Source organism: Agelaius phoeniceus, chromosome 14, assembly GCF_051311805.1.
Source record: "Agelaius phoeniceus isolate bAgePho1 chromosome 14, bAgePho1.hap1, whole genome shotgun sequence".
Taxonomy (NCBI): domain Eukaryota; kingdom Metazoa; phylum Chordata; class Aves; order Passeriformes; family Icteridae; genus Agelaius; species Agelaius phoeniceus.
Genome location: NC_135278.1, coordinates 5,498,712 through 5,521,903, shown reverse-complemented (window position 1 = coordinate 5,521,903; position 23,192 = coordinate 5,498,712). Strand labels below are relative to the sequence as shown.

The following is a 23,192-nucleotide window of genomic DNA, read 5'->3' as shown; positions in this document are numbered from 1 at the left end:
AGCTAAGGACTGCTGCAGTCAGTCCAATGAAAGAGCCATGTGCTTGAATATCCTGCTCCTATTCACACCAAGAATGGATACCTGGGGAGAGAGTATAAGAAACACAACTAACAGGATGTTCCCATTCAGCACATCCCCCAATCAATGACTCAGCTGCTGAAGAATCACACTTGGCTTGAGCTGCACTGACAATGTCCCTGTTAAGAGTCTGTACTGGGCAAATCCTCTGTGAATCTGCCTAATCCCACTTTGAACCAATTTATACTTTGGACCTCCTAAAATTCCAGTGATTTTAAGTCCTGCAGTTCAACATTCAGGTTTCAGAAGTATTTTTCTTTTGTTTATTTTCAACCTGCTGCATCGAAGCTCCAAAATGATACAGGGCAGATGAATGCCTACTCTTGATATATTTAAAAGAATCTGGAAAAGCTGATGGAGTTAAGAGTTGAGGCTGAACCTAAGGTGATGCTCACAAACAGTGTGAGTGGGAAAGCACAGAATGTCCCTGACAATGAATTCTTTATAGTGGCTTTCAACTACCAGCTGATAAGAATGAGGAAGGAGGCTCTCAAAATAGGAAAGAATGGTATTTTCCAGTTCTGTGGGTTGCTCTGAAATCAAACTCAACCTGAGGAAATTAGAGCTGCTCTGCTGCAGCAAGGTAAGAAGCTCTACTTCTGTCTGCCCCAGGCAGACAGATTTGTCTGGGCCTTCTGTTGAGCTTCACAGTGAGTTAAGCTGCAAACAGAGCATGCACTTTATCTCTGGTAAAGTCTTTTCGTCACTTTCCACAACAGAAACAGAATAGCTTATTGTTTCTGGCAGGTGCTGAAATGATCCACCACAAGCCATCACCTCTCTTATTCCAGGACCAGCTAATGCACAGCTCAATCACTGGGGTTTGGTCACTGGTCCGCTCAAAATCTTCCTCTTTTCCAGCCACATCCTGGCAGCAAGGAGAGTACAGTGCAACAAACCAAGAGGAGGCAGTGTGCTGAAATCCTGCACCTGGCAGCACATATAACTGCTCCATTTGGGAACTCCTCACCTAGGAGTAAGTGCTACTCCCTGGAGTATCCAGTAAGAGATATATTCTTGGGAAGAACACGTTGAAGGGCAAAGTCTCTTGCACAACAGCCTGCAGCAGAATGCTTCTCAGGTAGCAAGTAAGCATTTCCACAGGAGTGATGGGACAGCTGGGGGTCCTCTCCAGGTGTGCAGGACTGGCACAGGACATGACACTGATGGCCAAAGCCAGAACCTGTGACCACCAGACCTCCCCAGCTCTTCATGCCAAAGAGGGGCACGTGGGATCTTCTCTCAGGTCTGGAAGCTCGAAGTGCAACATCTCTGCCAGGACACTTAACCACATCCAAGTGACTACCTGGGACTTTATCCAGCTTATTAAAGACATCAGTGGTGCTGTAACTCAGGTAACCATTAGCAGGGGAATATGTGGCCTACCTACAGAAATTAGGATCTACCATCAAACATTTAATTAAAAACAGACAGCAAAAAAAAAAAAAAAGCTGTTGTTACTCCCTCCTGATGAAGAGAACATCTCAGAAGTCTTTACAGCCCACAAAAAAATCCCACAGCCATGCAGTTACTGCTGTCCTCTAACAAAGGAACAGGAACTGCTTGAGAATCTGTCCTGGACTTCTGTTCATGGATGTGTATTCAGATTTTCAATACTTTTGAAGGCTGAAGGATTATCTTTTTCATTATTAGAGATAATGTGAAATATGAAAATAATTAATAACTACAAAAGACACTTAAATGAACATTTCAGCCACTTTCTATCTATATGGTCTGTAAGACCTAAGCAGATCTCTGGAAGAAGCTTCTATTTTTTTGTGCCAAATTTTTGAACCAACAGTAACATTCTACCTAGTATTTCTCAACAAATATAGTGTCAATACACAGTTCAATGAATAAAACATTAAGAAAGTAATATCATGTCCTACCAGCATGGTCTCAGTCAACATATCTTCATCAACAATATTGTACTTTGAGTGGTGAGTCCAGCTTCTCTGCTGTGACTTATCTGAGTTTATCTGGACAGCTGATAGCATTCTAAATCCAAGCACTGCAAACCTTTATTACGTATTGGCTAACTCACTTCAACCCAAATGAATTTACAAACAATCACCAGTAAATTAAGCACACTACTGTGGACCATGTTCCAGTCCAGTCAAAATTCTCCAGAAAGGAGCAGAAAGGATTTTGTTACTTACTAATGTTTTTGGAGAGGCAGCTCTCTGAGCTGCAAACTCAAAGAGCACAAAGCCCCCTTGGTGACATTCAGTACTGTGCTACTTGCTCACAGTGCCCTCTTAGACCATCACTGTCTCATTCTTGGCTACTGTTTACAATTGATAACAGTCATTGGAAGAGTTGAGATGGTTCAAATTAAAAAAAAATAAATAAAAATGACACAGTAACACAAGAATCCCACTGCTTTATGCATCAGCCATGGTTTAGAAAACACCCTTCAGTGCTAAACCTATTGTGTTCTCTGAAAAGAAACAGGGAGATGGGACCCATCTCAAAAAAATCACAAAGAAGATCTACAGCAGACATCTCCTTAGAGATACAGACAGATACACACAAGGATGCAAAAAGCTGGAAATCAAAGCTGGACAAGCTCATAAACACAACTGACCATGGGATCTGTAAACCCTCTGTGACTTGGAGGTTTTACATGCAGTGACTCACTCCAAGTCAGCCACAGCTCCTGCAGATGCCACTGGTCAAGTCCTTGTGCTTTGCAGGCAGGGTTTGGCAAATATTGTCCCACCTCCAGATGTGTTACTGGTTCTCAATCAGCACAAACTGCAGCAGCTTTCACCACATCCCCCTCAGAACAGTCTCCACGTGTGACTGGGACTGTCCACACAACAGTAACTGGTACACAGGGAAAAAAGGGCCTTTCCAGAATTTCACCAGCAGCACTGAGACTCCAGCAATTGTTTTTTGATAGTCCCAAAGCCAGGAAAGGAGATCACCACTAGATTTTCCTACAGCAGGAGCCCCAGCTCAGGGCTGCAGGCCTCAAATGTATCACAACCACCCTGAACCCAGAAAGCCAAATCCTCCAGCACTGAGCAGCTGGTGCTGCAACACACAGCCATGAGTCTCCTGTAAATTCCTCAAAGGCAGCAATGACCAAACTGGATTTTGAGCTTGCATTCCAGAAACTTTACCTCAAAGTTTCAACAAAGTGCAAGAAGGACAAATTTCAGAGATCTCACAGAATTGCCTGGAATTAGGTTTACCAGGAGACTCCCTGCAACATTTCAAATAAAACTGACAACATTCCTCAATCTCAGCACTATCTAATGCTAACCACAGCAGTAAATGCTAAGACAGGCAACAGGAGCATCCTCATCCATCCAGAATGCCATCCTGGCAGCAGTTTGAAATGGCTTGGATCCCCTCACACCTCCTAAGACCAGGATCTCCCAAAGCACTAAGTGTCAAGGCTTTGCAACAGAGAAAAGAGCAACAAATCTAAGTACACCCTTAGCAGCAATGCTACCTGGAGAGCAATTCAGCTTCAAGAACCAACTCCACTCAGCCATCAAGTCCAAGAGAAAATTCTCCTGGTATTTGTACAGCCAAAATAGTGTTAAATGCAGGGAAAAGGGGTGAGTGGGTAAAAAAGCTTTGGAAGTACTATCAGAAGCTCAACAAAAAAGGCTTGGAGGTACAGCGTGCTTGAGCAGTGTGTGTCCAAACTGCCTTAATGATATCAAGACAATGATTAAAAAAAATAGAAGACCTGGAAGTGGTAAAAACCAGATGGTCATCAGGTCTGTCTACCTGTTGCCCAAATGCTGCAGGAAGGCATCAGAGCACCTGATAAAGTGTTTTGGCACATCCCACAAGCAGCTGGAGAGGACAGCTGCAGGGACAGCAGGTGACTCTCCAGAGGAGTGCTGCAGCCTGGGACAGGCCACAGACTGCCTGGAGGTCCTCAAAACCCAACTGGACAAATCTCTGAACAACAAGGCCTCAAGTCAGCTTTGCTGTGAGCAGATCAGTTGGACCAGACACTTCTAGACATCCTTTACAACCCAAATCTGTTTGTGGTTCTGTAAATAAACCTTACTGCATAAGGAAAAAGAAAAAAAAAACAAAAGGGCAGAGTTTCTGAGAGGATCTATCTTTGAAGGCAAAACATGTAATTTTCCTTAAGAGGCCCTGCAGAGCCAAAATACTGGAAACACAGTGTGAGCTGTCTCCTCTGCCTCACTGACAGTCCCAGATCCCTCTGCAAGGTGCCTGCCACCAAGGTGCTGGAGGATGGTCTCAGACACTGCCATGTACCATCAGCCTGACATGTACCATCAGCCAAGAAAGAAGTTAATAAAACACTGCTGACACTAAAACACAAATCCACTCAAATCCTTAGCACTGCCTTTGCTAAACTAACAAATGCATTGTCACAGCTGTAGCCTATTACACGCTTCCATTGGATGGCTTTGACCACAACCCTTCTGCAGCAAGGCTTCTGCCAGCACATCTGTGTCCATCACAGTTGTGCATCCCAGCATCACTGACCACAAGACATCCACAGAGATATCATACAAGGGGCTTTGCCCCTGAAGTGAGGCCATGGCCACAGCCTGGGCCATTCGTCTGGCTGCCAGAGATGTGGGAGAATCTGGTGTTACTCACTGTCATCTTCCAAAGCAAGGGCACTCACAGGGAGAGGGATGTGAGCAGGTGCAGAGAGATAAAGAGGTTGTGCAAATATGCACTATGGAGCTGTGAGGCTCAGGTTAGTCATTACAGCTCTGTAGGCTGTGGATATTCCCTTCATAAGGTTGAGCTCACAATAACAACAGGGCTATGCTCTTATCATCAGCTTTGATCCCAGGCTAGGCAGGGTTAGGTGAGAAAATGCAGATTAAAAGTTTTCTTGGGGATTGCAGCTGCAATGAAAAGGAAAGAAGCTATAGCCTAGAACAAAAGCCATACCTGGAAGCACAGCAGGAGCAGAGGAGAGCACAAATGAAGCAGCTCTCATCCTCATCAAAAGAGACTCCAGGAACCATCCCTCAGCACTCAGTTGAAAATCCTACCCCCCACCATCACCTGACACGTCCAGCGCTGCCTCTGCCCACACAGCATATCTGATGCCAGGGCCTTTTCCCTGCTGGGCACACAGCACAGCCAGCTCCCTGCCTCGCCAGGCCTGCCTCCACCTCCACCAACCACACAGGAGGTGCTTGATTCTCCTCAGGGCACCTTGCTGGCCACAGCCACACTGCCCACATGGGGAGGCTTCAGCAGCAGCCCAGGGCAGCTCCAGCCCCTGGGGCTGCACCTTCCTCTCATGGGGCCAGATCCTCGAGAGCAGCACAGGGTGCCCAGGGACACACACCCAGGGACACACACCCCCTCCAGGCCTTGAGGAGGCTGCAGACTCCCCCGCATACAGGGGAAGGCTGTCAGAAAGGTTACCCAGTTCACAGAGCAGCAGCTGTGAACCCCACAGACTTTGCTCCTGCGTGTGGTGACAGCACCATAAAGGCTGAGCCCCTGGGGACACGGAGAGAGCCGAGCACCAGGGCAGAGCTGTAGGCTAGAGGCTGCCAGGGCTGTTTGCTGTCACTGCTCAGCACAGCCCCTCAGTAAGGACAGGGCCCGTTGGGCTGAGCACTCAGGGCCATAAACCCTGGGCCCAGCCTGTGCCGGGGCTGGGGGGCACAGCCAGCCCAGTCCCACATGAGGGCTGCCCCTCACACCTCCCTGTGTCAGCCCACAGCAGGGATGGGCCAGGCTGGGGCTCCCCATCCACCGCGGGGGTACCCAGAGACCGCCTCCCACAACAGGGGCAGGGATCTCGCTGGGGTCTCCATGGAAGCAGGGTGGGAATGAGTGTCAGGCTGGTTCAGCCACAGCGGGGGCACCCAGAGCCCAGACCCCTCCCCAAAAGGCATAAGGGTCGCACGATCCCCACACTGCAGGGGGCACGGGTTGGGGATGGGGGTCACATGGGGGGCTCCCCATCCATTCCGGGGGAGTCCAGAGACCACCCCCCTCCAGAGCGAGGGCCCACGGGGGTCTCCATGGAACCGAGGCGAGGATGGGGGCCAGGCAAGTGCGTTCCCCAGCAATACCGGGAGGGGTGCAGAGACCACCGCCTCCCCCGCACTGCAGAGTAATTCGCATTGGGTTCTCCATTGGATCGGAGCTGCAAGGGGTGGGGGTCAGGCTGGGGCTCCCCATCCATCCCGAGGGAGCCCACAGCCCAGATCCCCCATAAGGAGCGAGGGTCGCACAGCGCTCCCCCCACCACCGGGACCCACCGCAGGGCGCCCCCAAGCGGCCGCCACGGGGAGGGGGCCAGCGGCACCGGCCACGCTCCCTCGAGGGGCATCGGCCACGCCCCCTCCCGCAAGGCGCGCACCCCCCCCCCCCCCCTCCCCAGGGGGGTCACCCACCCCTCCACCCTGGTACCCGCGCCGCGCGCGCCCGCCCCGCCCCCTCTTCGCGGGGCCCCAAGACCGGCCCATCACCCCATCCGCACCTCCCGGGACACCGCCGGGGCACGCCCGCGGCCGCCACCGCTCATACCTGGCTCTCCCGGTGCTGCGCCGCCCGCTCTACCCAGAACCCGGATTCGGGTCGCGGCCCCTTTAAATGGAGGCGCCGCTCGGAGCCCTCAACGCGCTGCCAGCCGACGGGGGGGCGGCGGCGGCGCCCTATTGGCTGCGCGGAGCGAGGGACGCGCTCTCATAGGCCACGGTGGGGCCGGGGCTCGCGAGACTCGCTCACGAGCGGCTGCTGCGGAAACGCGGAGCGGAGCCCCGAGCGCGGGATCGGCGCGACAGCCTGGATCGCCACGGGCGGCTGGAAAACGTGGGGCGGATCCACCTGGCGGAGCGGGTCCCGGCGGGCGGGCAGCACGGAGCCGGGCGCGGGCGACGGCCGCGGTTTGGCGGGGCACGGCGGAGTGAGGGGGGGGAGCACGATGGGGGGGGCGGGCCAGAACGGGGCGCCCCGGTTCCCGCCGGTGCCCACGCGGCCACCCGCAAAGCACGGAGCGGATCGCACGGAATGGGCTCGCCACCCCGCTCCCCGCCCCCCCCTTAACCCTCTCGCTGCCGCCTCTCCCGGCCCCAGCCCCGCTGTCGTCCCGGGGGGTCCGGTCCGGCCGCACCGGCACGGCCTCTACCTGCACGCTGGGGGACCCACCCGGCCGAGCCCGGGCGCCGCCACCGCCTCCCCGAAGCTGGAGCGTCTCCCCAGGGCGGTGAGTGACAGCGCGGCCGGGCGGGGCTTCCGCGGGGGCCCGGGACGCGGTACCGCCCCCGGGAGGGACCGCCTGGGCCGGCGCCCCCCATTCCCGGCACCGCCTCCCCCCGGGATCCCCCTCCCGTGCCCGGGCTGCGCTCCCGCACCACCGCGCAGAGCCCGGCGTGCCCTTCCCCAGCCGTGACAGCGCCCACCTGGCCTCGCCGCCCGCGGCTCCCCCTTCCCGCCTCCATCCGTGCCCACCGCGCTGTCCCCTCCTCCCCGGGGGTCCCCTGCCGGCGGGACCCGGGCCCCCTCTGGCTCAGCGGGGCCGCATGCAGCTCTCGGCTGCCCCGCTCCATCGGGTGGGGGGATCACCCATCGCTCCCGCCCCCAGGAGCCTGAGGTTTCCCAGCCTGCGGGCACACGGGGGTGCCGGGGCTGAGCGTGGGCTGGGACCCGGGGGCACAGCCGGGAGCGGGCGGCGGAGCTGCGGGAAAGCTGTGGGCGCTCCGCAAGGGCTGTGAGCCGCCCCGGGGTCCCGTGCCCGGGAGCGGGGTGGCCGCGGGCGCGCGGCACCTGCACCGGTGAGGCGGTGGGAAGCGGTAGGGTTTATTGCAAGGCGGTGAAACGAAACCCGCCTGAGGCACAATACGACCGCGCTCCCAGAGCGTCCGGTCCGCTCCCAGGGGCAGGAGCCGCCTTCCTCCGCACAGCGGGGCAGCGACGGGAACGGGGTCCGGACGACGAGGGGGAGCCCGCAACTGGAGGCGGCAAGGAGCGGGCACGGGGATGGAAACCATCTGGAGGAGAGCGGATCGGCACAGGCCGTCCCCTGGCGCTGCCCGGGCTCCGGTGCTCACTGGCCGGGGTGGAGAAACCAAGGCCGGACCCGCCCCGGTGCCGTCGGGGGGCGCGGCGGGGCGGCACGCGCTCAGCGCCGCCGCTGGCCCTTTAAAACCGCGCGGCCCCCGCGCGCCCGCACCGCGCCTGCGCGCCGCGCGCGGTGCGGCTCGCGGCGCTCCCTTTGTCCCCCGCTCGCCTCTCACCCAAGCTTAGTGCCCGCCGCCGTGATTGGCAGCGCGCGCTGCCGCCCCGTTGACCAATGGGGTCCGCGCACGGCCAGCTGGTCCCGCCCCGCTACGGCGGCCGCTGTGAGTGACGGCGGGCTTGGCCAGTTAGCGGCGCGGCGGCGGGCGCCAGGTGACCAATAGGAGCTCAGGGAGAGGGGCGCCGTGTTAGGCTGCGCGAGTTCCGGCCGCGCGCTCTCCTCTCAGGGCCGCCGCGGTCCCGGTGCCCCTCTCCGTCCCGGTGTCTGTGTCCGGGGTCGGTGCCTGTCCCGGTGTCCGTGTCCCCGTCCGGTGTTGCCGCCAGGTGAGGTCGCGGGGGCGGTAGGGTTGCGGCTCGGACCCACTCCGTCGCCGCCGGGGCCCGGTGCGGCCTGCGCGGCCCGCCCCGCCCCTGCACGCGGGGCCGGCGGGAGCCAGCCGGGACCGAGGTCCGGGCCGCTTCCCGACCGTGCGTGTGTTGCTTTTAGGTGGGGAAGATGCAGGGCAACAAGGGCTTCAACATGGAGAAGCAGAACCACGCTCCGCGCAAGCAGCACCAGCAGCACCCGCCGCCGTCCATCCCCGCGAACGGGCAGCAGGCCAACAGCCAGAGTGAGTCCCGGGCCCGCCGCGGGGGCCCGCCCGGCCCCGCTCTGGGTAGGCGCTGAGCGACCGCTTCGGTGCAGCGGGAAACCTCGGGTTAGCTGCGGCCCTCGGGCGTGCAACAGGTCTCGGCAGGAACAAAAGGAACCCGGATTTCCAAGTTAAAACAATAAATCCTTAGGTTCCCAAGCAGGCTGCAGCATCTCCTGCTATATCAGTTTTTTCCCCATGTTGGAAGCTGCGGTTTTAGTTGCGCCTGGGTTGTATTTGTGCGTTTTCTTTTGGTTTTGCTCAGTCCGTTCGTGGGTACGCGCGAGTCCTGTGGTGTTCGTTCGTAAGTTTTTTGTGTTCGTGAGTTTCTTGCGTCCCTAAAAGCAGAGAAAGCGATATAGAGGTTCTGTCTTTGTCTCAAAATACCAGGAAAAGATCACTTACAGTTTGAAAGTCAGTGCGTTCTTGACAGTGTGTCTTTAAGCGTCGCGAATATAAGGAGCTCTGTCTTTCATTGTCTGGTTCCTGTTTTTTCCCCGGGCATAACAGATGGCTTCTCAATACAGGTTTTCTTAGGAAGCTAGAAAGTTAATAAGCTTGATTGCTAGAGCAATTACTAGATTATACAGCAGTAAGAAAGTAAGAATCGGTGAAGATTATGCTGTAGTGAGAACGTTGTTGCAGCGTTGTCTGCAGGTGCCGCTTAAGACTGTTTTTTTTTTTTTTAATTTTTTTTTATAATGAGGAACCGGGAGATGCCCAGCTTCACTCAGTATTTAATGCCAGTTAACATTGCTGAAGCCGTTCTGCTCCAGCGGGTGTCCGGGTTTTCCTGGTCAGTGTGGAGTGGCGCTCCAGAGCGGGTGCTTGTGAGCTGGGACAGAACGCGTTAATGGCTTCAGGGGCCTGAACTGATCTAACCTGATGGTTTAGAAGTGGCGAGACATCTCCGTTAGCATTTTTTTGGGGGGGGAAAGAGTGCTTTAGTTTTATTAGATGTGGATTTTTAATTTTTTTAAAAGTCTGGACACTTTGGCTGTTCAAAACAAAAATGTGTAGAAATCACCTGTGCGTTTTGTGTGATTCCTCAGAGTGGGGTTTTTTGTGTCAAATATACTGGGCAGGTAAAAATCCGGCATGTTTTTGTTAAGTGGTCGAGTTGAACAGGCTCTTTATCAGTTCCCAGACAATAACAGACAAGAGTGGCAGAGCAGCCGGTTCCAGTCAGGTTGAAAACAATAACAGTACAGCTGTACAGGGGAATTCCCACAGGAATCAGCTTGGAGGGAGTGAATGAGTGTGTCTCACTCTTCTGCATGGATCTCCTGAGGCAGAACAGTGGTACTCTGTGTACCCCTGAGTGTAACTCTGTCCAAGTACCTCGTGTTGTATCCACAGCCCTTGCAATTGATCCCCAAATACTCATGGACATGCTGTGAACAAGGAAAAACGTTTCATTCCTGCACCTTTGCTGTGTGAGGTGGATAAGTTAATCTCACTGCTCTTCTCTGGGCACACTCTGTCTGGTTATTTAGTGTTGGCCATGGAGGTGTGCTTACTCCTATCAAAGGGTTCTCCTTGCATTGTCTTTGCATGGACAGTCTCTCTCATTTAGTGCCATTTGGTAACTGGAATCAAACCATTGATGTTCACAGTTTATTTCATATGTGTGACCATGACTTGTGTCCTCTGCAAAGCAAAGGAGTTGCTTTCTGTGCCCTATAGTCCTGTGGTTAAGTTCCATGTGTGTTTAAGAAAATGGGGCACAGAGTGATAAAGTGATGCTAAATCCACACCTTTGTCTGGCACATAACAGAGCTTTCAGGATCATGCTGGACTCTTGCTGAATTAAGGGTTAAAGATTGTATATGCCTGTGGGGATTTGAGAATGTTACTGTTTGTGTTTATTTCTGTTGGACAGCTCAGAAAATATTTTAACCTTGGACTTGATCTCAGAGGTCTTTTCCAACTTTAAAAATCTCTTCTAGCAGAACTTACTGAATAGGGATATTTTTCTTATAATTAATCTTGTAATTTTTCTGAGGGCTCATCTATATGGCAGGATTTTTCTTAAATTTTGGGTTGGTGTTTTTCCCCACTATTTTAACTATTCCAGCCTTCTCTTCAGCTTGGAAACCCATACTCTGGAACCCATCTCATAGAATGACAGCTATCTGAAATGTTATCTGTCTGAACAAAATTTCCTCTTATTTTCATATTTTTCTAGACATCTGGAGTTGTTTTTGTGTGTTTTTGAGTAAAAATCTGTTTTCTGGCTTAACTGTGGCTTTTCTGTAATTATTCGTGTTGTAATAGCAAAATCCTGTGTTGTGACTGCAGTTGGGTTTTTTTTGCGGGCCAGTTACCGTGACCAGATCTCAAAAAGTTTGAGTGAAATATTTGATGTTATTTCAAGCTGCAGTGTGTTGTTTTCTCCAATTCTAGACTGTCATTCACTGGTGTTAATGAGCACTGAGGTTCAGTTTTCTTTTAAAAAAGCTATGGGACCATTCTGAAATAAAACATAAAACCCCCTTGTTGCTGGAGAGATGGCTGGAGAAGTTTAAGACCAAAATGAACGGGTGTGTTACCTGTATTATCCTGTGTCTCTGTGGTCACTGTGATGAAAGCTAATAAAATTTATCCCCCCAACTGTAGAGCAGCTGTGTACCTTATTCCCCTCAGATGAAGGCCTGACTATTGACCTGAAGAATTTCCGGAAACCCGGTGAAAAGACCTTCACCCAAAGAAGCCGCCTCTTTGTGGGGAATCTGCCCCCAGATATTACAGAGGAAGAGATGAGAAAGTTGTTTGAGAAGTATGGCAAGGCAGGGGAAGTCTTCATACACAAGGACAAAGGCTTTGGTTTTATCAGGCTGGTGAGTGACTTGGCAGTTTGGGGAGTTTTGTGGTGATGGCTCACAATGGAGCACTATTGCTAATTGAAAGTAGTAGATGTTCTGATGTCTTGCTGATTACACCTGCTGATGATTTTAGTAACCTGGAATATGGGATTAGCTTCCAAGTGGTTGGTCTAGGGCTTGCTTTTAAGAGAGATGTGAATTTAGGCAGCTTGTGGCAGGAGTTATGAGAGATCTGATAAATTTATTCTGAAATCAGCTGGTAGAAAGCAGAAAAAAACTCACATGAATGTGATGCTATTATAGACAAAGTGAACTTTTCTATTTCTGGAATATGGAATTCCTATGGGCATAGTTTGTCATGCAGCATTTCTGGCATGATTAATGCTCTTGGGCTAGGGGATCTCTAGATGATCATGTTGAAGTGTGTGTGAAAGGGAAGTAGCTACCACCATAGAGTGGTTCTTAGATTTCTGTGGTTCGTGCACCACCTTTGTGAAAGCCCTGAGGTGAGTGGATGAGGTTCCCACAGCCATATCTGGGCCACTTTTATGTAGTGCAGGTGCTTGGTAGTTACTTCAGTGAGTGGAAAGGTGGGAAAGTGGCATGAAAGGTGTGAAAGTGGTATAGAAGGTCTTTCACAGATTGTCATACTGTCAGCATTTCCTTATCAGACTTAAGGTTAACAGATGAATCGGAGTTGGTTTTTTTAAATGTATTTGTTTGTTTAAAAAAAGGTGCTTTGTAGCCTTAATATAATTATGTGTCATAATGAAAATGTCATTGTTTGCTTAGTTCACACTAGCTGTTGGACTAAACTTAGGTATTTGTTATATATTTCTCACCCTCCCTGTCCCCAAACTCTGGCTGTTCAGTCATTCACGATAAGGAATAGCTGTGCTTTTTGGCACGAGAATCATTTATTTCTCTCAGAAGTACTTGTTATGGAGAAATAAGCTTGTGTTTATTCCCGTGCCTTTCTGGGAGTTTTAATGCAGGCTGTTTTTCTCTGCAGGAAACTCGCACCCTGGCAGAGATTGCCAAGGTGGAACTGGACAACATGCCTCTGCGTGGGAAGCAGCTCCGAGTGCGCTTTGCCTGCCACAGCGCCTCGCTGACAGTCAGGAACCTGCCTCAGTTTGTGTCCAATGAGCTCCTGGAGGAGGCCTTCTCAGTGTTTGGCCAGGTGGAAAGGGCTGTGGTTATTGTGGATGACAGAGGACGATCCTCTGGGAAAGGCATTGTGGAGTTCTCAGGGAAGCCTGCCGCTAGGAAAGCGCTGGATAGATGTAGTGATGGGTCATTCCTGCTGACTACGTAAGTGTGCCTGGGGAGGGGTGCTCTGCATTGGCTGCTGAACGCTGGTTCTAGCACCACAGTGGGGCAGGTGGGGCGTGAGGTGATGATGGGGGTTGGCCTGGGGAGAATTTTATTTAGCTTTGTTCCAACAAGAGACAGTCTGTGCTGAAGCTCAGGTCTGAAAGCTTTCTTCTGGGAAGCTGCTAGTGGGGTAAGTGCATAAAACTTCCCAATAAACTTTTTCTCCATAAAACAACCTTAGGGCAATTAAAGCAGCCGTTAAGAACAGGAGCTATTTCAGAGACCATCCATATAACTTGTTTGGAAACAAAGTGCAAGTGTTTTAATTGTACACTCGGGGTCACTAAAAGGGAGAGTCTTGGGGCGGGATTCCACAGGGTGGAATGCCACTGTGGGCATGGGATCTGTTGGAGAGGCTGCTCACATAGATTGGATTGTGTGGAGTTTTCACCATTATAAACTGCTTTCCCTGTACTTGAATGTAAGGCAGAAAATCATGTTCTCATAATTATGTGAACTTGCTCAAGCAAATGACCAATTACAGTTGCATTCCACAAAGCAGCTTGTTGCTTTGTTAAGAGGGAGCCATTTATGATCTCTGAGAAAAAAAAAACTGTTTTGTATTACACTCCTAGAATTTGTGACTAGAACACTTCCTGAAATGGAGCTGCATTGCTCATTTTTAAAGTCATTTTTGGAAGTTTTGTGCTCCTCACCTCCTGTGGATCTGCAGCGGTACAGCTATACACAAGCACATTCAGTTTCAAAAAGCAGGTTTTGCTTATTTCATTTTTAATACCTGTTTTTCTCCCTAATGCTTCTTGAGGATAACCAGCATAGTGAGTAGTGCTCTACAGGAGGATTACTGTTAGGGAGCTTTTGCTGATTCAGAAGTCTATATCTGAAAGAACCATGAAAACAGATTTTTAAAAGTGCTCATGCAAAACTAATCACTATCAATGCATAGCTAAGGTTAACATTCAATCTCTTTATAGCTATCAGTTCATTAGGTTGTGGTACCTAAGACCACAAATGAGTCTGTTGTTCCTTTCTAGTTTGGCTTTGGTTTTGATTAAACTTGTTCTGGTTTGTCCTAGTTCAAGACAGGAAAGCTAGATAAATGTTTGAAATCTGTTCATGTTAGAAAATAAGATTATTAATAATTGAATATGTCACATCAAAGTGCAAAGCTGTATTATGGATCTTCAGCTGAGGAAATGGATTTTAGCCTTCCATATCCTGCCTTCCTGCTGGAGCCTGGGTACTCATTGCCACCTGGCATAACGGGATCATCTGTCTTCATTTCCCCAGCCCTGGCACATGGGACTGAGAGCTCATGGGAAGCTGGGGTGCTGCTTTGTGCTGAGGATGAGCAGTGTCAGTGCTGTGGTGGAGAGCTGATTCAGAGACCAGGTCAATACTTTGTTCTGCATGCAGAAGCCAGGGAGACAGGAGCACACATCTGCAGTGTCTGTTGTGAAGTGCACCAGTGGATTCCCTGGGGGGTGGAAATTCAGACAAGGGCCCAGTGGACCTTCCTAGAGCACTGTTGCCAAGCAACAGTAGCACATGGTGGCCTCACCAGCAGAGGATGGTACAGCCTGCAGCCTCCAGTGAGGAGTGGTGTAGTGGCTCTTTGCTTTAGATAGCCATAAAAAGGCACAGATGGCCTTGTGCCACTCTAGAGACAGGACTTCATGCTGAGTAGATCCTACTGGAGTATGTCAGGATTCCAGTTAAGCTGTAACTTAAAAGTAACTACAAATAGTATTCTTCCAGTACAGTTTTGGTTTGGATTAAACAAGGATTATGATTTACAGTTACACTCCTATTCTAGAAAAAAAGAAAGAGTTCAATGTGATTCCTGGTTTCACTTTGGTTGAGATCTCCAGCTGCTCTGAGTTTCTGTGAGCAGTGCTAAAAGCAATATATGTTGTGCTTTCCACAACTGCAAGCTTGTTCTTGAATTTTTGTGAAAACACCTCACTTTTTCTTTGCAGATTCCCTCGCCCTGTCACTGTGGAGCCCATGGATCAGTATGATGATGAGGAGGGTCTACCAGAGAAACTAGTCATCAAAAACCAGCAATATCACAAGTATGTATCTGGCATGCAGCAGGAGAGGAGAGTGCCTGTGGGCAGGTGTCTCAGTCTTAGATGGGTGGCTCATCACTGCTCATCAGGTCCTCCTTTTTTTTTTCCATAAATGTGACCTGACTTTAGAAGGAGAATTGCATTCATTCTTCTCTTGCCATGATTGGCTGAAAGAAAACAGTGATTTTGAATCCACACTGCTGGATAAGAGTGACAGCCTTCACATATTTTGTACAAGTCTATTTCAGTTGTTGGAATAAAAAATTAGGTCAATTTGAGATAACACAGATGACATGAGATTCCCTGGGAAGTATTACAGAAAGTCTATGGAGGAAACACTTGAACCTACAATAGAAATTTAAGGAATTATGTGAATAGCATTAGGGGATTGTAGAGCTATCCAGGTATAAGACCAGAGTCTTAGAAGGCTCCCCAGTATAGGTAGGAATCCTGTGATCTGAGCAGTTGGCATTAGCAAACCATGTGAGCTCGTGAATTTTTCAAGTGAGGAAGATGAGAGCTTCAGGAGGTGGAATTAGAAATAGTCCTGTTCTACAGGTGCAGAGTGAAAATAGCATGCACATTTGGGCAGTGTTTGTTTCTGGAGTGCATCTGTCCATGAGATGTGCAGCAGGAGCAAAGGCTGTTGCTTTCAAGGGGATTTCTAAAGCTCTACCCAGAATCTCTTATGAAAGCAGTGTCATTGCTTGTTATGGAGGAGGACAGCTTCCATGCAGGAATAAGATGATGCCTGAGGAGCAAACAAACTGGTGTCTCAGGCACAAGTTAACTGGGGCCTGCTATGGCATTTGACACACAAATGGAGTTTTCTTGGTTCCTCCTTGCTCTCCTGAAGCATTCACTAGCTCTTCATTGTTTGCCAGGGAGCGTGAGCAGCCTCCTCGGTTTGCACAGCCTGGCAGCTTTGAGTATGAATATGCCATGCGTTGGAAGGCTTTGATAGAGATGGAGAAGCAGCAGCAAGAGCAAGTAGATCGCAACATCAAGGAAGCGCGAGAGAAGCTGGAGATGGAAATGGAAGCAGCTCGCCACGAGCACCAAGTGATGCTCATGCGACAAGGTATCAGCCAGATAAATACATCCAGGGTGGGAGCAGGGCCCTGCACTGTCCAGGAGAGGGTGGCTCAATAGGCTGGCTAGAGACCACTGAAGGGGAGCTGTGGTGCGACCAAGCATGGTAGCAGCAAATAAATGGAATGATAGCATTGTTTAGGTGGAAAAGATCAGCAAGCCCAACCATTAACCTGCTTTCAGGTACTTGTAGAGCAGTAGAGTCTCCTCCTCAAGCCTTCTTTTCTCCAGGCTGAGCCCCTTTCCCAGCTCCCTCAGCTGCTCCCCATCAGAATTGTGTTCCAGACCCTTCCCCAGCTCCGTTCCCTTCTCTGGACACGCTCCAGCCCCTCAGTGTCTGTGTTGTTGTGAGGGGCCCAGAGCTGGACACAGGATTTGAGGAGTGGCCTCAGCAGTGCCCAGGCAGGGGACAGTCACTGTCCTGGTCCTGCTGGCCCCACCGTGGCTGGGACAGGCCAGGTGCCATTGGCCTCTGGCACACCTGGCTCCTGTTGAGCTGCTGCTGAGCAGCTCCCCCAGGGCCTTTCCCACCAGGCCCTTTCCAGCCCCTCTGCCCCAGCTTGGAGCTGCAGGGGTTGTTGTGACCCAGGGCAGGACCTGGCACTGACTCATATTAGACCTAACATGGGGAGAAGCTACTGTATTGGTAAAGGCTCCGTTACCTTTTTCTCTCCTATGTTATAGTACTTCAGGAATTCATAAGAGGTGGCATGGGAGATGAGTCTGATTGTGTTTTTTACTGTTGTCTTACACAGATTTAATGAGGCGCCAGGAGGAGCTGAGGAGAATGGAGGAATTGCATAACCAAGAAGTACAAAAACGTAAACAGTTGGAACTCAGGTAAGGTGGGGCAGGTTGTGAAATGCTGTGAATCCAGAGCAGAATAAAACATCACTGCACCTAGTTGTTCATTGTGACAATTTAATTACTACCTCAAGTGTGCTGTTACTTTGGGCTTTTTTTGTTCATAGGGAAGAGTGTACACTTGGTTTAAGATGGAAGAGTTAGGAGTTTCTTCCATTGGTTAGTATGTGCTTCTTCACATTTCTGTGTCTCAGTTAAGCTCCTTTAAATGAGGCAGATAGAAAAATCAGAATCTCTGCTGTGATTTAGTGGCTTCAGTGCTGCAGATTGGGAAATCCCATTCAGCATCTGTTTTCATTTGAGGGTAACTTGGTCTCAGAGATTTCTCTCTCCATTGTAGCACTTCCTTGTCTTGGGGTTGTTTTGAGAAGCTCCAGGAAGATTACCAGACTGTTTGTAATAGAAGGGGCTTGAGAGCTGTCAGGCTTGATGCATGATATTGCATGTAGTCTGCATGCATTTGGCAGCTGCTGTGTAGGGTTGGAAAATACTTCCAAAATTATGAGTTCAGCTGTTAAATCTAACAGTGCCAAGCCCACGATGTCCCTAAGCACCACATCTAAACATCTTTTAAATCACTCTATGGATGGTGATTCCACCACTTTCTGGGCAGCCTGTGCCAGTGCTTTGTAAGTGTTTTGGTGAAGAAATTTTCCCTGGTGTGACTTGAGGCAGTTTCCTCTTGTCTTGTCACTTGTTACCTGGGAGAAGAGACTGACTCCCACCTGGCTCCACCCTCCTGTCAGGCAGTTGTAGAGGGTGGTAACGCCCCCCTTGAGCCTCCTTTTCTCCAGGCTGAGCCCCTCCAGCTCCTTCAGCTGCTCCTCATGAGACACACACACACAAGTGGTTGTTTTTTTTTCAAATGGGCTACTCAGAACTGAAAGTTTGAAGTGTAAAGTTTCCAATGAAGATCCATGAGGCAGCACTGCAACACAGTGATGCAGGTGGTTGGTGTTTGTTGTGCTGAGCATCTTGGACTTTGCAGGCAAGAGGAAGAGCGCAGGCGCCGTGAGGAGGAGATGAGAAGGCAGCAGGAGGAGATGATGAGACGCCAGCAGGAAGGCTTCAAAGGGAATTTTGCTGATGCGGTACGAGTGCTTCTACATTTCCATTACATCTCTACACTCACAGTAGATTTTTCCCTTCCACAGCACAGCTTTCTGTGAATTTTCAGCTTGGTTGGACGACTGTACATCAGTAGTGCAGTCTACCCTAAATTATTGACTCCCTCCAATCTTAATACAGTTTAGCCTGGAAACTAAATCTTGCAGTTCTGTTCCACTGCTCTTCACGTAGGGCCGGCCCTCTGTAGCTGTCTTGCTGTTCAGAAAAATGTGTGCTGACTAATTCTATTCTAACAGCAACACACACTGTCCTGAAGCACTGCAGCAGAAGGCTGTTGTGATTATATGACTGGCAATATCCGTAGCTTGCAGTCTGTCTTAGTCATGATAAAATGATCCCAACTGAAGGCATTGCTGCAGGCATGGTTTATGCTTGTACTTAAAGTCGGTTGGTCAAGTATTTTTTTGTAGTGTAGCGTGGTAGTAACCTGCCTTTTGATAACAGTATCTCTAGTTCTATAGAGAAATGCCTTACAATTTGTTTCCAGTCCCAGGCACTTTCTGTTGTGGAGGCAGCTGTAGGGCTGTTCAGGTGGTGTAATGGCATTGATGCAGCTGGGGGTAAGTGTTCAATGCTTACTAGTGACACTTGGCCCCTAGGCAAAACAGGTAAATGTGTGTCAAACCAAAGGGCCAAGAGCATGGCTGAGCTGGAATATTCTCTTTGTGCAGCAGATAGCCTGATTCCTACAAATAATATTGCCTTCATATGATGGATAATGGCACTGAGACTACAGATGAAATGAAACTTGTCTTCACTTACCACTGTTAAAAAAAAATAGTGCCCTCACTGAAGTGCTCCTGGTTTTGCAGTGAGAAAAGTCTGTGATAGGTATTTCTGATGCTTGGTTAATAAAAGAGAAATTGAGCTCACTAAATGGTATTTTAATGCAAGTGACCCAGTACTGTGTCTTTATTTAAGCTTGCATTCCTTTCAACAGGAAAAGCTTCTTAGCTGTGCTGAGGGAGTAGCAAAACTAATTCTATCTAATGTGTTACTACTCCTCAGCACATCTTTCCATCAAGATGTCTTTAAGGTCTGCATGTGCAGCTTTGGATGTTTTATTATAATTCTGAAAAACAACCTTTTATAATGAGATATTTAAAATAAAACCTATTCATTCAGCAGCTATCATGTGAAGGTTGCTCCTGTCTTTCTTTGACATTTACCCTGGGAATTACTTTTCTATACATTATTCAGTACTAAATCCTCAGAACTCTTTGAATTTGTATAATTACATTTTTAAAAGCCTGATTATCAGTTGAGATGAGTGTCTGTCTTTCCAGAGAGAGCCACCAGACATGCGAATGGGACAGATGGGTATGGGAGGTAAGAGTATTCTTTGTTGTGCATGTTCATTTCCTTACAAAATCTACACTTTTTTTTAAGTGATCTCATTTTATTGGCTTCTTATTTAGAAACTCAGTCAAAGTAATCTCCCAGGCTAGTTAAGAGGAAGTATTCATGTGACAGGAAACACAACGTGCTGTAAAGCAAGATCAGCTGGTCGTGACCTGATAGTGCAAAGCTGTGACTCTGTCCCTGCATGGAGCAATGATTTGTGGCTCTGGGATGATGAGCAGACCCCAGTCACTGTGTGTGTGTGCCAGGACTATTCCTCAGTTTTCTTTTCCAGGTACCATTGGCATGAACAATAGAGGAGCTATGGGTGGTACCAATGTCCCAGCTCCTGCACCTCCTGCTGCTGGTCCTGGAGCTATGATCCCTGATGGAGCCATGGGAATGGTAGTGTATCTTCATCTGCTTTTTGTGCACACCTCTAAAATGCAGATTATATTGTTTCCAGTATTAAGCACTAGCTGCTAAAATTGAAGTACTGAGTGTTGCTTCACTCCTGCTAAAATCTTTAGAAGTTAATCTTGCCTTGGTACTAGCTGATAATTTTCAGGAGGTTGAGCCAAGTCTAATAATGGCTTAATTTACTTCCAAGAGAGCTAGTGCTAAAATGCTTGTTAGAAAGCTCTTAGGAGTAATATATGGTTGGTTTTAAATGACCTAGTGGGAAGCACTTTGTGAGATTGAGAGGTTTTTGAGAGTAGATTGTTGTAGGTACAAAGCCAAGCTTTCAGAAGTGTTCTGTTCATCACCAATTTCATAGCCAGAAAAGGGTTATCTCCTGTTCTCATATGCCAGAGTGAGTTCAGCTAATTTGCTTAGGAGGTCAAAAGCAAAGAATCAGTGCTGTTCATGCTTATTTGTTTGATTTTTAAAAAAATTTATATTTGATTTAGTTTTAAACTTTACTGCAGGGTTTTGCAATAAACCCTGGCTTTTGTGGCATTTGTCATCCCTCTCTGTCACACAGAGGATTGGCCCTCCCACAGTGTCAGCACTTCAGTCACCAGCAGAAACAACAGCAGTCATAGTAAAGCTTGTCCTGAAAGTTCATCTGCCTTCAGTGGTTTTTATGAACTGGTCCAATAAACAGTTTTCCTGCAAACATTCCTACTCAGACTTCTTGCTCTGTTGTGACTGCTATGACACAGATTTTTTTGTTTGGGGTTTTTTTTTGTTTGTTTGTTTGTTTGTTTGTTTTTTTGTTTGGTGTTTTTTTGTTGTTGGTTTTGGTTTTGTTTAATCATACAGAACAGTTTTATTTGTCTAAAAACTTTTGTACCTAAGTGGTAGGGACAGTAAAGCAGCTGAGGTTAAGGGAATGTGCACTACACAGGGAAATTAAGGGGGAAGGTGAAGCCAGGAGTGGAAAGGGAAGGTGAGTTCAGATGGCTCACCTGCTGCACAGCAGGGCCCTGTATGGCTGAGTGCAGGTTGTGTGGGGAAAGGAGCTTTGTTCTGCAGTGGTCCAGTGGTGCAGGTTTGGGACTCTGGGGATGTTTTTGGTGGGGTGAATGTTTGCAGTGAGGTCAGCTGGAATTGTGGAATATTGGTAGAATTGCAATCAACTCAAACTGCTTTTAACTGCCCTTTGTTCTTCCTTGTTTTTCTTCCTGCATCTTCTGCACTTGTGCTCGTTCCCAGACCCCACCACCACCTCCAGACCGCTTTGGCCAGGGTGGAGCCATGGAAGGCCTTGGCGCCATGGGAGGGAACCCGCCCGCCTTCAACCGAGGGAATCCGGGCGGGGATTTCGGCCCCAACAAGCGCCGCAGATACTGAGCAGGGTTCAGCCATCCCCTGTACACGCCCCAAAGGAGGAAATCTTGGCAGGCCACACACAGGGTTCAACCTGGGGGGGAGGGGGGACGTTTTAAAGATAGTTAATTAGGGCCTGTTTTGGTAAAGCCACTCTAGGACAAGGGGAGTGCAGTCTGACTGGTAAAGGTTTTGGAAAATTTCATGTGGTGCATTCCTAATTTCAAAGTGAAAAATGAATTCTGGGAGGCTGCCATGGTTCAGTAACAGTAAAATCTTACAAGGACCCTAATGCCTTGACCATTCCAGGTTACCTATTTGCAGCTGAAATCATGAGACTAAATTGGATAAAATTTCAGTATGTCTTGGCATTTTTTTAGAGTAGTGTACCTTGCTTAAGAGCACGGGGGGGTCTCTGGAGAACTAGGGCAGCATTTGGATACTTTGCAGCTCCCATGATTTTGTAAATTTATATAGCTCCAAATGATCCGTCATGTAGTGAATTGGAGGAGGTTTTGTTTGTTTCTTTTTCTTTTTTTTTTTCCCCTCCTAACTTGTTAGTTACTCTTTTTACCTGGACCATTTGTTTCTTTGAAGTAGTTGACAGTCGTGCAGCCTGAAGGGCTGGGAGGTTCTTGTTTGGATGGATTTTTTTAATAACGTGTTGTATCTCTTTATTTTTACTGGTAGTAAAGTACAATCTATTGGATAAAGATACTGTATCTCATGCTGAAGATTTAACTGAAACAAATGTTTGTATAATCCTAACCTTGCCTGTCTTTTGTGTAGAAGTACTACAAGATTTTTCATTTCGTGTAAACTGTTTGAACACAAACTGTAATTGTCCCACTAAAAAGTTTGAGTTTGTCTGAGGAATGTTACAGGAATGCATTATTAAAGTGGATTTTAAGCCTTTTTTATCTGGTGTCTTGTTTCTTCTTTTTTTTAGTACTAATGTCTACATGTGGATTGAATTGAATGAAGCTTCAGGTTATGGTGTGAAAGTTGTTCTTGCATAGCTCTGTAAAGAGGGTGTTCAGTCCCTGAGGATTTTCTAGCAGTTTTCCTTCTCACAGAATGAGTTTTATTTGTGGGTTGGAATGTGACCTTCAACTTCAGCGGGTCAGAATGCGGAAAGGGAGCTGCTGACATACCTGGGGTGTGTCTGCTGTGGTTGCAGGCAGCTGGGATACAAGACTTGTCCGTGTGTCCTGGAGCTCAGTTCCTTTCTCAGGTGCAGAGTGCAGATTTGTCTGTCTGCTCTGTGCTGCAGTTGCCTCTGGCTGGGACCTTCCAGAACTCCTGTGCTGGGATAGGAAGGAGAGGACTCACTGCTGGCAAGGGTAATGCTTTATCTGGGGTAATGCTTGAGGGAATCTGTAGGCTCAGGAGCCTTCTGTGGCTTGTGCTCTCACATTGGGTCTCTAGAGTTGAGACTGCCAAGGGGGAAGCTTAGAAATAAATTTAGGTGGGAAAGGGAGGAGAGAGAAAGTGTTACAGCCTAAAAGCATAAGAAGGTGCCTTGAAAAATTGTGACATCATGGGGAAGATAAAAACATTTTGAGATGGCTAATGTTGCCACAGCAAGAACCTTAAATTAGAGTTTGGTCCTGTAGGTACTCTTTAAATGCAGGGGAAGATGAAATAATCACTCTGGAGCCTTAATTAGTTTACCCCTGACTTTGAATGGGTTTTAGTTAACCTGGAATGGGATGATAAGGTGTATGGAAGAGAGGATGCAGCCAATGCTCTTTGTTTCTTTTTCTTAATTTGTTTTCCACATTTGAAAGCATCAGCAGCTGGTTTGCTGAGATGATGCGGTATCTAAT

At 48.9% G+C, this 23,192-nt stretch overlaps 2 protein-coding genes across 10 annotated transcripts in view; one reads left to right on the top strand and one right to left on the bottom strand.

Annotated features, from left to right (window-relative positions):
• ZMYM3 (zinc finger MYM-type containing 3) overlaps positions 1 to 7,337 on the bottom strand; it is a 32,039-nt gene extending 24,702 nt beyond the window's left edge. The window contains exon 1 of one of the 4 annotated variants that reach the window (XM_077186096.1): positions 7,210 to 7,337. The gene's annotated coding sequence lies outside the window, so the exon portion shown is untranslated. Of the gene's footprint in view, positions 1 to 6,588; positions 6,994 to 7,189 lie in introns of those variants that run through there. The other 3 variants (XM_077186095.1, XM_054641237.2, XM_077186097.1) reach the window with 3 other exon arrangements.
• On the top strand, positions 7,099 to 22,283 carry NONO (non-POU domain containing octamer binding). 6 transcript variants are annotated; one of them, XM_077186098.1, is made up of 11 exons: positions 7,099 to 7,267; positions 8,786 to 8,954; positions 11,550 to 11,770; positions 12,768 to 13,069; positions 15,073 to 15,168; positions 16,050 to 16,246; positions 17,013 to 17,097; positions 18,110 to 18,212; positions 19,536 to 19,578; positions 19,886 to 19,995; positions 21,250 to 22,283. In XM_077186098.1, exons 2-11 carry the CDS (start codon positions 8,795 to 8,797, stop codon positions 21,385 to 21,387), a joined length of 1,455 nt encoding a protein of 484 aa, XP_077042213.1. In that variant the 5' UTR covers positions 7,099 to 7,267; positions 8,786 to 8,794; the 3' UTR covers positions 21,388 to 22,283. The 6 variants fall into 6 exon arrangements, with proteins under 6 accessions (XP_077042213.1, XP_077042215.1, XP_077042214.1 ...); XM_077186100.1 differs by having other exon boundaries at positions 7,101 to 7,267; positions 8,786 to 8,909; XM_077186099.1 differs by having other exon boundaries at positions 7,102 to 7,267; positions 11,577 to 11,770.
• Positions 22,284 to 23,192: the final 909 nt, after the last annotated feature.